General features: G+C 68.3%; 1 protein-coding gene across 1 annotated transcript; it reads right to left on the bottom strand.

The window, feature by feature from the left end:
* Positions 1-2,082: 2,082 nt before the first annotated feature.
* Positions 2,083-11,904, bottom strand: TIMP2 (TIMP metallopeptidase inhibitor 2). Its single transcript, XM_059828210.1, has 5 exons — positions 11,778-11,904; positions 3,603-3,703; positions 3,411-3,519; positions 2,897-3,021; positions 2,083-2,458 (listed from the first exon to the last, which is right to left on the bottom strand). Exons 1-5 carry the CDS (start codon positions 11,902-11,904, stop codon positions 2,258-2,260), a joined length of 663 nt encoding a protein of 220 aa, XP_059684193.1. The 3' UTR covers positions 2,083-2,257.
* Positions 11,905-15,968: the final 4,064 nt, after the last annotated feature.

Here is a 15,968-nt window from a genome sequence, read left to right as displayed (position 1 = left end):
CCCGCGTCCTTGAGCGCCGCCCCCGCCGCCGCGCTGCCCCGATCCGCCCGCCGCCACGTGCGGCCCGCCCGGTACCGGCGCTACGCCGCGCCCGCCCCAGGGCCGGCCCCGCGGGCAGGGCAAGGGAGGGCGGCGCGGAGCGCAGGCCCCGGCGCTGCCCGTCACGGCCCGGCCCGGCCGCACTCACCATCCGGACCGCCGCCGCCGCCGCCGCACGCACGTGTCACCGCCTTAAAGAGGAGACGGCCGCTCCTCCCGCGCCTGTCCCGCCAGGGGGCGGGGAGAGCACCGCTCCCGCCCTCTGCCGCCGACGCGCGCGCTCGGCCCGGCCCCCTGACCCCGCTCCTCTCCGCCTCCGCCCGCCACGCTCCGCGCCCCGACGCGGACTGAGGGCGGAGCCGCGCCTGCGCCCTGGCCACTACGGCAAGAGGACGGGCCCCGGCAGCGCGAGGCCGGGCCGGGCCTTGACGTGTTCGCTGTGCGCGGGGGCGGGGCGGGGCGGCCCCGCCCCGGGCGCCGTTAGACACCGCCCTCAGCGCCGCCGGCGGGGGGGGGGGTTGGCGGGCGGCCGCTGCCCTCCGGCCCGGGTCCGCCCGCTGCCCCGGGGGGGGCCGGGCGGGCAGCGGCTGAGCCGCTCCGCCGCCGCGCTGCCCGCAGCTCCCGGCGCGACACCGCGCACGAAACCGGTGCGACTCCAGCGCCTGACGAGGAGAGAGAAATTACAGCACAGGGACCATACAGCCGGTGGCAAAACAAGTGGCGATATTAAACTCAAAGATAGACTACCAGCAGAGACAGGAGTAAATGGCACATATGATATAACCATACAGTAAGCGAACGGGAGTCGTATATGGGATTGATTAGAGGTTGGGGTTTTTTTTTTCTTTTTCTTTCTTTTTAATTTTTCTCTTTAATATGTTGAAATTGCCCAGACTGGTCCAGTACGACATCTTAAACCTTACAGGGACGCACAGCATGAAAACGCCCCTGGAGCAGAGCTGCGGGGATTATTCCCGGCACGCTCCCCAAGCTGCAGTAAGGGGCGGCAGGCGCACGTGCCGGTGCCGCCCGCGTCGCAGACGGGCAGCTCCATGGCACGCGCCAGCACCGCTGCAACGTGGGAATGGCTCAGAGAAAGTGGGGCCAGAGGTGTGTGGGAGGGTTCACCGGAGGGGATGGGGTTTTGTGCGGCTGTGTTGCCGCCTGCGCTGGGCCAGGTGCCGGGCTCCATCCCTGCCGCCGCAGAGGAGGGAGCTCGACCGGCCGCAATGCCGCAGTGCTGCTGAAGGCCGCGGCGCGGCAAACAGCTGCGCGAGGCGATGATAAACACCCTCCATCCGCGCAGCTGGAGCTCCTGCCTCTGGTGCCCTGCCAGGGGGGAACTCCCTGCCGAGACCTGCTGCCTGCCTGCCTGCAAAGGCTGGTGGGTCTAAGCCCATCCGACGGCAGCGGCAAAAGGGTCTGGCAGCAGCTCTCTGCCCGGGCAGGAGGTTGCAGTGGGAATGGACACCCCCCAGCCTGCCCCCGTGATGGTGGGGAAGGCGGTGAACCCCACGCTCACCTCTGCGTCCCCATGGGGAGGGGAGCACGTGGAGAGAGGGGCAGCAGCGCCCAGGTGCATGCAGGGTGGTCACCCCAGCCATGCTAACGTGCCCCTGCGGCTTTTTGGGACAAGACACCTGCACAGGAGCCGTCCGGCCCTGCGAAAGGCCCATAGACCCTCGCACACAGCTGGGGGCTCTGCCGCAAGGTAAAGCACCCTGGAAGGCTGTACCCTTCCTGCACCCTGAAGGGAGGGATGGGCAGTGGGTGGGGAGGGGGACAGCAGGGTCCCCGGTGCTGAAGGGCGGCCGGGGACGCTGCGGTGGGGAGGGCTGTCTGCCAAGAGCAGCTGGGGAGGCTCCCCCATGGCGGGGGCACTGGTAGACCTGCTACGCAGACGGGGCAGCTCCCGCCACTCGTGAGGGTTCAATTCCTTCACAGCTGCCGGGGTGCCAGGGCTGAGCGTGGCCAGGCGGGGACGCAGCCCCGGCGGGGGGATGCCCCTGCACCCTGCTCAGCCCCACCGCGAGCGCAGGAACGCCCAGCGTGGCCACGGGCTGCCAGGTGCCTGCACGCACGTGGCAGGTGCTGCAGCCTGGGGACCCCCCGCGGCTGAGCGGATTTTCATGCTGTCTCCAGGAATTGATATCAGCGTGGACCAGTCTAACATCTCGCAGGTTTTTTTCTACTGGCTACTGGAATGCGCTCATTTGGCTTAGGGGTCCTCGATGTCGAGAAACTCTTGCTTGGGGGGGGCCATGCCACGGTACCAGGCGCATGAACCGTCGCTCCTCTTGATGCAAGCATAGTGCTTTGCCTGCCGCCCATCCACGTTGTTCTTCTCCATCGCCCAGTCTGTCCAGAGACACTCATCCGAGGAGGAGACGAAGCAGGGGATGGAGAGGCAGCGCGAGATCTGCGCACAACAGAGACTGTCACCGACCACCCCGAGGGGGGGATGCTGGGTGGGAAGGGGGCAGGAGGAAGCAGCATGGGGCAGCTGGGGCTGGTGGTCCTCAGCTCTGCTTCATCCACCCCCCCAGCTCTGGACCAGGGATGCCAGCCTGCCCTTTCCCTGTGGGGTATGGCAGGGACACAACCCCGATGCGGGGGCACTGAGGGAACCCCTGGGTGTGGGTCCAAGGGCTGGCCTCGGTTCCCAGCCGGAGAGAGCCAGTGGCTTGGCCGCCCTTCCTGTATCCCTGGCCATGTGCCGCGCCCCCTGCACAGCGTCATCCTTGAAGGACGGGGAAGAGCATCTCGCCATGGAGCCCACGCCTGCCTCAGGGCTACAGACCCCACTGGCACGGGGAGCGGGATGCAGCCCATGCTCGGGGGCAGCCCGGCCGCTCACCTTGCACTCGCAGCCCATCTGGTACCGCTGGTTTAGGCTCTTCTTCTGGGTCGGGCTCAGCGAGTCCCAGGTGGAGACCAAGTCGCAGAGTGTGATGTGCATCTTGCCATTGCCCTCTGACTTGCCTGGGGAGAGGCCAGACAGACTGCTCAGAGGGTCCCCCCAGGCGCCCCGGGACCCAGCGTTGACTCGGGGTGCCTGGGGCTCAGCCCAGCCTGGGGGGCTGGAGGCCACTGCAACCCTGCCCCTCCTGCCGCGCACTGTCCCCGGTGAACCGCAGGGAGCAGAGCCTTGTCCCTCAGCTGCCCCTGCCACAGCCTGGGGCTGCCGAGCGCGGCCAGGACACAGCCAGGGGGTCCACGGAGGGCTGGTGGTGGGAGCAGGAGGAGAAGGGGGGGTGGGCCACGCCCGGGGAGCAGGCACAGACGTCACAGGTGTCTCGGGAGGCACATGAGGCAGCAGGGCCAGCACTACCACCGACGTCCCCCGAGAGCCCTCGCTCGTGGCCACCCACCTGCAATGAGATACTCCTTCTTCCCGCCGGTGTCCAGCAGCCGGCCGCACACGGCAGTGGACGGAGCCGTGTAGATGAACTCTATGTCCTTGTCGGGGCCCTTAAACATCTGGGGAGAAGGAGCAGGAGTGAGCGGCCGGCACGGAGGCTGCCCTGTCCCCCCCAGTCTCCTGCCCCGATGTGCCCCATTACCTTGATCTGCTTGATTTCATACTGGATTCGTTTGATCGGATTCCCGTATATATCGTTCCCCGAATCCACCTCTTTCGCAGAGACAGCCTTTGCTCGGATCACTGCAATGGAGAGGTGCTGAGGTCAGCAGGCGTGGCCGGGGACCGGAGGTGCCGCCAGCCCCACGCGGTGCTGCCCGGGAGGGACAGTCCCGCTCAGCGCCCCCATCCCGCAGGGGCTGAGGCCTCCACTCTTGCACGGGGCCGGCTGCCTGCGCTGCCTGCAGCGAACCCCACTGCCCTCCCCGCAGAAGCCCTGCTACCCGTGGAGCTGGCTGTCACACACTGTCCCCAAAGGGATACGACTCTGGCACGCATGGGACGGCGATGGGCAGTGTTGCAGCACCACCCTCACGGCGGGTGATAAGGAAAGGTCACCCCAGGATTGTCCAGCCCCACTACCGCCAGCTCTGCCAGACTGGTCGCCCTTGGCCAGCGCTGGCTCAGTCTCTGCCCAGCCCCTGACGGATTCGTGGGTGCAGGCTGGCCCTGCCCGGGCTCGTGCCCATCACCCAGATGGCACCAGGACAGCTAAAACCTGCCAGCAGCATCCTGGGAGCACCACGGTATTTGTCGCACTGTCATTAATTAAACCAGTCTCAGACAAGGGCCCCAGCCAAATGCCTGCATGACCTGGCCAGCCTGGAGGAGAAAAGGGCAGAGGAGCTATTTGGAGGATCACCTTTGGGTGCAGAGGGAGGTGGGAGCCATGTCCCTGCTCGCTGCAGCCAGTACAGGCACCAGCACTGCCCACTGCCCCTGCCAGCCCCGCTGCATCCCCACGCAGAGGGAGCAGGGGTCCCAGGACGAGGCTGCCTTCGCACCCCACAGCCGGAGCACAGGGTCCCCATCCCACCACGGAGGGGGCCAGCTGCGACCGGGCGAGGCTCTGGTTGCAGGCTCCCTGCCAGACCCCAGCTACTGCTGCATGGAGCCTCACGCCATGCAGGCGCAGAAACCGCATCCTCTCAGGGCCAGGGGCTGCAGGGTGTCACTTCCTGCCCTCGCTGTCTGCAAAAAATAATCCGGGGACGCTGAGGGCTGGGGCAGTGGAAAAACACAGCCCAGTGAGGGGAGGCAGTGAGCTCCCCAGCCAGTAGCCCCAAGTTGCCTGGCCAAAGGCAACAGCCCACCTGGCTCCGTGCGGCGCTGGGGCAGTCCCAGCGCTCGGTACCCCAGGGCTGGTGAGGCTGCGGCACCCTGGAGCCCAGGGACAGCAACACGGAGACAGCTCTGCTGTGGAAGGGTCCCTGCGGTCATGCTGGCAGCACAGCCCAGGGATACACAAACCAGCATGTGAGTGCTCGGCACGTGGCAGTGACCTGCAGGGTGCCCGGGGTGGGCAGGGCAGGCAGGCAGGCAGCAGGCAGCCAGCTCACCCTTACTCACCAGCTTGGGACAGGGCAGCTGGTTCGGTGCCACGCTGTGCAGGTCGCAGCTGTGTGTGGTGGACGCAGCCACTCAGGCGTGCAGGGCCTGGGTCCCTGCGCCGAGACCTGCGGCTCCCAGCCGGTGCGGGAATGGGAGCTCCCGGCTGGCCCCAGGCAGTACCGGGGATATCAGCGGCACAGGGGGCAGTGGCAGCTCCAAAGCCACAGCTCCTGCTCAGCCCCCTCACAGCCTGGGAGGGGGCCTGGCTGCAGGGCAGGGGTTCACAGGGCTCCCCGCTCTGCTGGGGGTACCGTCATCCCACGGGAAGGCCAGCTCCCCATCCCTCAGGGGCACCCCGGTGCCCTGCCAGCCCCGCTGTGCATGCACGCTGCGGAGTAGGGAACGGGGAGCTGCGCTTTGGCCAGAGCAGCAGGAGGGCAAGTGCCAGCCAAGCTGGGGACCCGGCTCGTGTCCCCCACCGAAAGGTGCGGGGGTGGGAGCAGCCGGGGACACGCAGAGGGCCACCCACCATCCTGGCACAGATGAGCTTGCCTTCTTTCGTCTGGCACGGCAAGGAGAGGGAATCTGACCGTGCTCTATAAATACTGTGGGGTGCAGGGACACACAGATGGGCTATTTAAGCTGAAGGTCGGGGGGCACGGCCCCACATGGGTACTGGTAAGCGCCAACTGAGTTTACTCTGGAAAGGAGAGGGTGGCCACGAGCACGAGCAGGGGCTGGGGAAGAGAATTCCCAGAACAGCCAGCCCCGGTCAATGTGGGCACTCGCTCAGTGTGGGGCAGGCGGATGCAATTGTTACCGGTACCAGGGCTGCACCGAGGGCTTTCCCAGCCATGTTCCGCTCCCTTGGTGAAGGGCCGGGCTGCCGTGGCACACTGGCAGCATCTCGGCTGTGCAGAAAGCCCCAGCCTCCTTGCCTGCAGTAGGCAGCAGGGCAAGTCCCTCGGCACAGCCACCCGCCCCGGTCCCTGATCCGGGCTGGAGCAGCTCTGCTTGGCATGCATGGACTCGGTCCCTGCCCGCTGCCAGCGCCTGTACCCGCTCCTCTGCCAGCATCATGCCTGGGTCACTGCAGGCAGGGGCCACCCCTCGCCCCCCGACCCAGCGGTTGCCGCATCCTCCCGTGCGCCAGGCCCTTCGCTGCTCTGTGCGCATCTGCGGCGTAACTTGGGTGCAACCGAGCTGGAAAGCCGCGCGCCGACTCCGGCCCCGTAGCTCCAGGCGTGGGGAACGGTTACTGGTTCAGTGGGCTCCAGCCTTTTCCATTCACGTGCTGATGAATCACTTGACAAAAATGCAGCCCAATTCTAGGCGGATTTGTTCTGAACAGTGCAGCTTTGTGGAGGGGACGGCTGCGCTGCGCTTTCCCCGCCAAGACCCCAGCAGCGCAGCCAAGCTGCTCCGCGCCAGCCAGGAACCAGAGCGGCGAGAAGGGCGAGCCACAGGGATCGTGGACGGGAGCCCCGGAGGAGAGCCCAGCTGAGATCCCTGGGATGAGGAGGCAGGGCTGAGGGACAGAGGAAACCCCTGGGTGCTCAGAGACCGGCAGTCGGACCTCCCCAAATGCCAATGCCCCCGATGGCCGCATCATCCACCACTCCTGCCACCAGCCTGGACAGCTACCAGCCACGGGAGCGCAGACCCTTCGTGAAGCTGAGCTGAGGCTTTCCCAGCTCCCGGGGCACAGGGCAGGCATAGGATGCCGCCGGCACTGGACGACCGAGTCCAACCAGGGCAATGCTGGAAACGCTCCTTCCCCAGACAGGACAGGCCAGGGCAAGAAGACACACCGCTGGGCAACCCCCTCCCGGCAGGGTGGGAGCCCCACTGGTGACAACCCCGTGCTGGCCCCCAGGGCTATAAGCCGTGGCCACCCTGTAATGAGGATCCTGAAGCCCTTCGGGGCAGACCCCTGCAAGGCAGCGCGTCCCCTTGCTGCCCTCTGCCACCAGGGTCGGTGCCACCGCCCCGGCAGGGCAGGGGAATTCACCCCCTGTGCTGGGGCTGCCGGCTGGCCGCTTCCTGCCTCTGCACTGGGAGAAACGCCAGCATTCGCCTTTAACTCCGCACAGAAGCTGCTGCATGAGCAGGGCTGCGCTTGCAGCCGGGGCCTTCGGAGCCCCTGGCCACCAAGCAGGGCTGCCCCCATGCCTGCTGCCTCAGGGGACTCAGGGCTGGGGCCAGTTCCAAGGGCTTTCAATAGTCCCCCCACACCTCACTGCAGCTGACTCGGTATGGTCTGTGGCTGCCGGCTGCCTCCCAGCACCGCTCCTCACTGCGCCATCCTCCTGCCCACAGCGGGATGTGGGAATGGGCCCGAGGGCCGGCAGGGAGAGGGGCACCTGCCCCCGGCTGCAGAGGGGTGGGTGTCCCTGCGGAGCTGGTGGGAGGTGGTGACTTCCCACCCTGACCAGCCAGGGCTGGCCGGGGCAGAGGAGTCCAGGACATCCTGCAGCAGAGTGGTCCCCACGTTGCGGCAGGCAGCGGTGACACAAGGAAGGGCCCCACGCTGGGGCCCAGCCGACCCTGCACCACTCCCCCCGGCTGGGCGACAAGCACACGACCAGCTGGGACAGACTGGGGCTGCGGTGCAGCTCCAGGAGCAAAGCTGGGGGCAAATAGAGTCACCCAGTGCCACAAACCCCCCGGGATGTCTCTCTGGGCTTGCCAGCTGGCAGGATGCTGTCCGCCCCGGCCCCTGCTGCGCGGCTGCCCCAGCTCGGGGGCTGCATCCCGTGTTTCAGGCTGCTGAGTGGGGCTCCTGCTGCAGACAGTTGCCATTGCAGCAGGAGCCGCCATGGGCAGCCGGCAAGGAGATGCTGCGAGACCCTGCGGGGAGATGCAGCAGCCTCAGGTTCTCCCCAGGGGAAGGAGGAAAGGGTGTTTGGAAGTGGTGACCTGCCCTGGTGAGACCTGCCAAGGAGGGAAGCTGCAGCCAGGGCGGATCCTGCCATCACCACCCCAGCTCGGGGCAGCTGCTGAAAAGCGCCTGCCTGCATGTGCCCCGTGGGCAGAGGGGCAGCACAAGGAGCCTCAGCCCCAGGACTCCCCTCCAGGCCAGAGACGTGCCGGATGGCTGCCCCTTCCTCTGCCATCCCACCCCAGACCCCACCACGCGGCCCTGCTAGCACCCGCCCGCGGCTGCCTGGGAAGCGCCGGTGCCCACAGACCACGGGGGCCACTGCCGGGCTGAATGGCCAGGGAACAAAGCTCCCTTCTCCGGGGCTGCTGGCAGCCGGCTGAGCAAAGGGGACGGCTGCCAGTGCCAGCACTGCCTGCTGCCTGCCTGGCACTGCCAGCCTGAGCGCCCGTCCCCGCAGCAGGGGCAGCCCTGGGGTCACTCCAGCCCCGCTTGAGGCCGGCAGGGCCGGGGAGCTGACAAACCGCCTGCACCCCAGCCTGCCTGGCACACAGGCAGCAACCAGCCCCCAGGTGCCTGCCCGTATGCCGGCAGCCGCTGGGGCAGCGGAGTGGGGCGCCCCTGCCCCGGCACAGCGGCGGGGCGGTTTTGGGGATGCGGAGGCTGGAGGGATGCGGAGCTGAGCACAGCAGCCCCGCAGTGGAGAGGCGGCAGAGGCCATGGGGGCTCGCTCCCCTGCTGCATGGCAGTGCCCATGGGGAGGCGGGAGGCAGTGCCTGGGCGCCAGGCCCCGCTCGCCCGCCGGACTGCACAGGAGCCATGGGTTACGCGCTGCCACGGCCGCGTGCGTCATCCCAGCCCTCTGACGGGAGCGGGATGGGGCCCAATCAGCGGCGGCCCCAGCAGTCAGCCCACGGCCCCTCCGCGCCAGCCGCACGGGAAGGGCTCTGACCGCCGGAGCTCGGCAGGGTGGCACCGGGGACCGGCAGCTCCCCTGCCCCACCAGGGCTCGGCAGGGCCCGCTGGGCAGCCGCGCTCCCCCCCCGGCAGCCCTCAGCAGGGACCGCTCCCACCTCTCTCCCCAAACCCTCTCCTCGGCCTGGTCCCTGCCGGCCGCCAGCAGCCCCCACCATTCCTCCCCTGCCTCTGCGCTCCCTGCGCCCCGTCCTGAGGAGCCAAGCACTGGGACAACTGGGATTGGCACTGTACTGCCAGGGGCTGCATCCAAGGTGCCCCTGTCCCAGGCGGCACACCGAGCCCGCACTCTCCACTGCCCAATAGACCCCTCCTGGAGCCGGCACTGCCACACAACGCCAAAGCCACGGCTGTGCCTGGAAGGGGTGAGCATCACCTGCCTCAGCCCCCCCCATCCCCACGCTGCTCCAGAGGAGACCAAGCAGAAGCCCGGTCTCTTGCTGCGGCCGCCAGCCCAGCCACATCCCCACCCAGCAGCCGAGCATCTCCCGCAGCTGAGCAGCCCCAGCAGAGCAATCCCCCAGGCAGGCAGAGAGCAGCGGCCAGCAGCCACTGCTTGGGCAAGGCCCCGGTGAGGAATGGCAGATGGGGCAGCCCTGAGCCCTTGGGCCCTGCAGAAAACTGCTGCTCGTCTCATGGGCCAGGAAGTGCAAGTGCGGGCAGGCCAGGTCACTTGTTCCAAGTCACCAGCTCCGGTGACACAACTCCCAGCCCCTCTGTGACCGCCATCCCCTCCGGCACCCCATGCCCAAGGCAGAGTTGCATCCGCCTCCACCTGCGCCACCTGGAAACGCAGCCCTGGGCTCCAGCTGCTCCGGCCCCACTCCGGGGGAGAGCTGGCTGCAGGGGCACAAGCGAGGGCAGAGGGGCCATGGGGAGGCACAGACAGACATGGCAGGCACTGCCCACGCTATGGAGCGGGGATGCCAGCCCCACAAGGCCGGGACCCCACACCGCGCTCACCCAGCTCCCCCTTACCGAGGGCTGAGCCAGGAGCCTTGGGGCTCATCGGCTGCCCCTGGTGCATCCAGCACCACAAGGCATCAGCCACCACCACACCACGTCTCCACTGAGGGCCCAGCCTGGACACAGCTGTTCTATCCGCAGCAGCCGGGGAAGGTCCCAGCAGCACCCAGCACCCCAGGCTCTCCCTGGGCTCCACGTGCCCGCAGGGAGGGAGCTGGCTAAGGAGCCTCCCAGCTCCAGAGAGCATCCAGGGGGAAGACGAGAAGCAGCAAGAAGGCCAGGGATCACAGGCTGCAGGAGGCGGATCCGTGTTGTGTGGGAAGAGAAGACTGGGTAGCTCATCCCAGGACGAACCCTGCTTCCCCAAGCCCGGCACCGTCCCCACCCGGGCTCACAGAAGACAAGACTGATCCAGACGAGCCGCACAGGGGACTCGGGCTGGGAGCCAGGGCTGCAGGCAGCGCAGCCTGAGAGGAGGCTGCCTTGGCAGGACGGGCTCCAGGTGCCCACACGACTGGCACCTGCCAAGGGCGGTGGGGCAGCCCAACCCGCAGGCGACCACTGCCCGGCCACCCTGCGCCCTGCCAGGGGACGGCTGAGACAGCTGGGGCTGCCGAGACAGACGGTGACTCAGCAGCTGAGTCACAGCTGAGCCGGCACCCCGGGACAGGCAGTGAGTCACGAGTGCCCCGGAAAGCTGATTCTGATGAGAGTGTGACGGGAAGCCGCAGCCCTGCTCCCAGAGCGGGCACGGGGGATCCCGCGGTCCAGGGACACCAGCTCAAGCAGCAGCTCCAAAAATTCAGTGCTCCATTTTGTCTAGAAACCTCTCTGTCCCCAACATGCTTCACGGCATGCTGTGTTGAGCAGCAAGGCCAGGCAGAGCCGGGGCACACTGGGCAGCAGCCAGATGCTACGGGAGTTGCTCTCACGGAGCAGAAATGCCGGCAGCGGGGTCTGGAAGGGGCGAGGGGAGGCTGGGAATCCATCAGGAGCATCCTGGCTCAGGAGCAGGGGAGAGGGCACGGCCATCCAGAGGCTGGGGCTGCCTAAGTGTTTGGGAATGTTACCTCTCCAGCTGAGCCTGTGAACGGCCCCGCAAAGGAGAGTGTCAGGAACTGGGGTTGGTCTGTTTGTTTAATATGTTAAAATTTAATAAGGGCATTATTCATAGAAAGAGGAATCCAGATCCCGACGCTGCCAAGCCCTCCCTTTCAGCAGCATCCAAGCCGAACAAAGTGGGACGGGGGAGAGGAAATGCCTGGAAATAAGGAACAGACGGGAGGTGACCGAGCCCGACGCGGCTGGCTCTCCCGGGCTGGCTGCTGGCTCCGCGCTCCCGGCCGGTGCCGGGCGAGAGGCGGCCGCGCTCGCTGAGCCCCGGCCTCCCCCGCGGCCGCCGGCTCCCCGCGCTGCCACGTACCACCGCGGTTTAATCAAAGTTGGGAGAGGCCGGGCTCACCCGTGCCACCGGGGCTGCGCAGCGGGGAGCCCGGCCCGGCCCCGGCCCCGGTCCCGGCCCCGCGGCGGGGGCAGAGCCGCGCTCCGGCGGCTCCTCGCATCGCCCGGGGACGCCCCGGGGAGCGACGCCGGGCGCGGCCGCGAGGGTCCCCCCCGAGACGGCGAGACGCGCGGGGCGGGACGGACACACCCCGGCCGGGCGGACAGACGGACGGGCGGGCGGACCGCGCCCGGCCGCGCATCTGCGCCCGCCGACACACCCCCGGGCCGGCCGGGGCGCGGAGCCCGCACCCGCGCGGGGCTGCGGGCAGGTGCCGGGGCGGCTCTGCCCGCCCGCCGAGCCCGGCCGAGCCCGGCCGCTCCGCGCCAACTTTCCGCCCCTTCCCCCGCCGGGAAGTTGGCGCGGGCCGGGCCGGGGCTCCGCTCGGGGCTCCGCTCGGGGCTCCGCGGGGACAAAGCGGGGGGGGGGCGGGCGGCGCTCACCTACGTCCGCGTTGCAGAAGGCCTGTTGCGGGTGGATGGGCGAGCAGCTGCAGGCGTCGGCCGGGCGGGCCCTGCCGAGCAGCAGCACCGCCAGCCAGGCCAGCAGGCTGGGCAGCGCGGCGGGCATCTTGCGGCGGGGCTGCAGGCTCAGCGACCCGGCCGAGAAAGCCGCATCCACCGCCGGGCCCGGCCGAGCCGCCGCCGGAAAGTTTGGGGCCGGCAGCCGCGGCCCCTGCGCGGCGTTGCGGGCGCTGTGCGGCCGCTCCTCCGCTGCCTTCTATGGAGGTGTTTTCTTCCTTCCCCGGCTGCCGCTCAGCCTCGCTTTTTAACGTGCTCCGGGGATTTGCTGCTCCTCCTCTGCGTGGCGCGGGGCCAGCCCGGCTGCTCCCGCCCCTCCGCAGGATGCGGCTCCGCGCCGCGCTCGCCGCCCCCGGCCCGGCCCGGCCCGGCCCCCGCCGCGGGCACCGGCCGCCCCCGCCCCCGGCTCCCGGCCGCCCCCGCCGCCAGCCGCGGCCCCGGGACCGGCACCGGCCGCCGCTCCGCCCGGGCGGGGCCTGGCAGCAGCGGGCAGGGCCGCGCAGCGGGAGGGGAAGGCGCCGGGGGCCGGCACGGGAGCGCGGCCCCAGCTCGCAGAGCTGGCGCCCGGCCTGCGCCGAGCGGAGCGGTAAATTGCAGGGGAGGGCTGCGATTATGTCTGTGCCCAAGCATTTCCTCTCCTTCCGCCCAGCTCGGCTCCTCCAGCTCAGCTCGTCCCACCGCTCGTGTCCCCTCGTCCGCTCCCTCCTCCGCGCCCGTGGCGCAGCCGGCCGCTGGCTGCGCTCACCCGGGGGTCCCGCGCCGCTGCCACGGGCCCACAGACCGCGGGCCTCTCCCCCTTGGCCAGCAGCCGACTGCCCTGGAGCGCGTCTCCAAAACCCCACCTTGTCCCTGTCCTGGCTGCATCACCGCGGAGGGCGTGAGGATGCTGCCAGTCTCACCGTACCTGTGCTCCCGCGCCCAGCCGGCTGCACGAGCACGCTCCATCTCTCCAGCGGTGCCTTCGTTCCGGCGAAGTGGGCAGGGAGCCCAGCTCTGCATCTGGGCAGGGACGCGGCTTCTGAGCGCAGCTGAGCAGGGCGCCGCGGGCACACGTTGGCGGGGGCAGCCAGCACCGCAGCCACACAACCTGCTCCTGAGCCAGCCTCTTGCCACAGAGCTGCCCTGCCACAGCTACTCACGTTTGAGGGAGGCGTCAGAGCTGCCTGCCCTTTAGGATGAGAAGAAACAGCGGAAATGTGGGCAGCCAAACCCGGTCCAAGCCCTGCTTGAGCCTGCAGAGAACCTGTGGGAGGTGACCCTGTTCACGCTGCCTGGATGTTGGATGAGACCTGGAGATGGGGCTCCAGGTCCCCGACTCCGCTGCGGGGCACGTGGTCTGCAGATGCTTCGGCACCAGCTGCCAGGAGTCCTGCTAGCCTGGCTGCCCAAGGCACCAGGTGCTGCTGCATGCGCTGGTGCTGCTGGGCGCTTGCGCTGCTCCGAGAACACCGCGGGGCTGAAGGTCTGAGGGCCCAGGGACACTGCAGCCCGGTCCCGTTTGTAGTGAGGCAGGGGCTGATGGTCCTGCTGCCCACACCACACCGCTGCCCAGGGCCCCAGCAGCCTCACAGGCCCCTGATATCCTGCCTGCACGAGGAGGCGTGAGATGGGGTCCTGCCAGATCGCCAGGAAAAGGGCCAGGGCAAGGGCAGGCAGGCAGGGCAGCTGGCGGGACGGTCTGGGCGTGCAGGGGGATGCAGTACAGGGAGGCCCCACTTCCCAGCAGGGTGCAGAGCTCCCCGCCTGGCTGAGTCCAGGGGACAAGAAGGAGCCACACAGCGGGGACAGCCACCAGCACAGCCCTGGGACCAGGACAGGTGCTGCGGAGCCACTGGCCCCTGGCCAGGAGGGCAAGCGAGGCCGGGAGAGGCTGTGCCAAGTGAAGCGCAGGCAAGGGCAGAGCGGCTGATGTGGTCCATGGCCAGCTGGCACCCGGCACAGGCTGGGGACGCACCCCAGGTGCTGCACTGCCCTGGAGGCCATGTGCAGGAGCCGAGGCCAGCTCTGCCCGCAGCGCTGGGGATGGGTCTGTGCCCAGGGCAGAGCTGCCCCGCAGACGAGATGAGCATGTCCGCTTGCAGCCCAGCGCCAGTGTGAGTCATTGTCTGGGCTAAACGAAAACACGTGTCCAGCCTTGTACACACTCCTCACTCGGCTTGTGGAGGTGCCGGACACTGTAAACAGGGGCAGGGGAGGACGAGTCCTCCCCCTAACTGCAGCCTGGCCACCGCAGCAACAGGTCCCCTCTCCCCAGCACGGCCAGTCTCCACAGCAGGGCAGTGTCACGGCAAGCAGAGGAGGCATGGGGGACCCAAGGACCACCCTGAACCACCATAGCCAGTGCCAGCTCTCTGAAGCCCTGCTGGCAGAGCTGCCCGAGGGACTGGGTGGTAACAGGGACCCCCAGCCGCAGGGAGACACCTGGACAGCCCAAACATGCGTTGGTGTCAGCTGGGGGCTTGAGCCTGGAGCTACAAGGCAGCTGCTTATCAAGCTGCCCCCCTGCCTGCTCCCACCCGCAGTGGGCACAGGGTCCCTCTGACAGCAGCACCCCTGCATGCACTCAGGGCTGCCGGGCGGCCGCCCCGGGATCACATTGGACCCATCCCCACGGGGCCCTGGACCGCAGCCCAGCTCTGGGAGGAGGGAGGTCCCGTTCCCACAGCCAGTGTTGAGGAGAGTCCCGACACCACAGTCAGCCCGTCTCCTGCCAGCTGCCCTACGCCTGCAGCTCTCCCCTGCCAAACCAGGGGAGCACCGCAGAGCCAAACACCAGCCCCGGCCCCTTGCTGGTGGCTGGTGTGAAGCTGTGCTGCCCTGCGAACTGGGGCAGGGGCTCAGGCACTTTTGGCTCCCGAGACCAGTGCAGGTTCCTCCCAGGGGGTCTGCAGGCTGTTGCTGTGATTTCACAACACCCTGGCGAGCTTGGGGAGGGCTCCCTGGGCAGCCAAGCCCAGGACTGCTGCGAACACTTCCCAGCTGCTGCTGGCCCCGGGAAGCCAAGCTGGTGCTTCTGGCTCTCCTTCCTGCACCAAGCGCAGCAGCCCTTGGAGCAGGCAGGGCTGCGCTGCCTGCCAGCTCCCAGCGGCTTCAGTCCAGGCCCCAGCTCTTCCCGGAGCTGACAGCCCTGGGTCTAGAGGCACCTCCGGTGCCTGAGCCGTGCACAGCCAGGGATGGGAAAAGACACACAGCCAGCGAAGCACATACCTCCTTGGGGTGCAGGCTGGGAATGGTGCAGGGCCAGGCGCAGGGCTGTGTCCACATTACACCTGGCCATGGCTGTTGGCCCCATCAGTTGCTTGGGGCCACACTCATTTCCCCCAGCCCCACGGGCCTGCCACTGGGCCGGTAGAGCAGCACCAGGAGCGACCCTGGCTGCTGGTGCTTGAGGGTGCTAAAAGCCTCTTCCCTAGCGCTACTGGCGGTGCGGGAACTGCTGTGTCCCCCTTGGAGAACGGGGGCATAGGGACACTGACGCAGTCTCCTCCCATGTGAGACTTTCCCCAGAAAACAGTGCCTGGGCTGCCCGTCACCCTGGCTGTCACCGCACCCAGCTTATGCAAAAAGGGAAGGAAAACCAGCTTCTGGGGGAAAAAACTGATGAAATCCCCCACGGTTATGTCACAGCTGGCCCTCGCCTGCCCTGGCTGTGACGCCCTGCCATGGCCCCGACCACCTCAGTCACCCTGACCCCAGGAGGGTCAGGAACAGGGCAGGATCCAGCCAATCGTGCCCTCAAGGATGCTCCTCTCCACAGGGATGCTTGTCCCCCCGTCTCTGGTGCTTTCCCAGTCAGGCGCTGGGGTCATGGATTGGAGGTTCTCCTGGAGGGTGGCCCCAGGACAGGCTGCCAGCGTGGCTGGGCTCCAGGGCCCAGGTCTGACCCACTCCCCCAAGTAGCAGGACAGGCCCAGTGCTCTGGCTGGACACCCTCTCCTCCACCCGGGGAGCACCGTGGCACGGCAGGATGCGAGGCAGAGCAGCAGAGCTGGGGCTCAGGCTCCTCCTCGGCTGCAAACCCAGAGCCCGGATGTCACCAGAGCCACCAACTCGCCGCAGAGGGTTTCTGTTGCAATTAGGGGCTGGGTGCTAACGGCTGCAGCGCGGGGCCTG

This window comes from Gavia stellata, chromosome 22 (genome assembly GCF_030936135.1).
Source record: "Gavia stellata isolate bGavSte3 chromosome 22, bGavSte3.hap2, whole genome shotgun sequence".
Lineage (NCBI taxonomy): Eukaryota > Metazoa > Chordata > Aves > Gaviiformes > Gaviidae > Gavia > Gavia stellata.
This window is presented reverse-complemented; position numbering and strand designations above follow the sequence as displayed.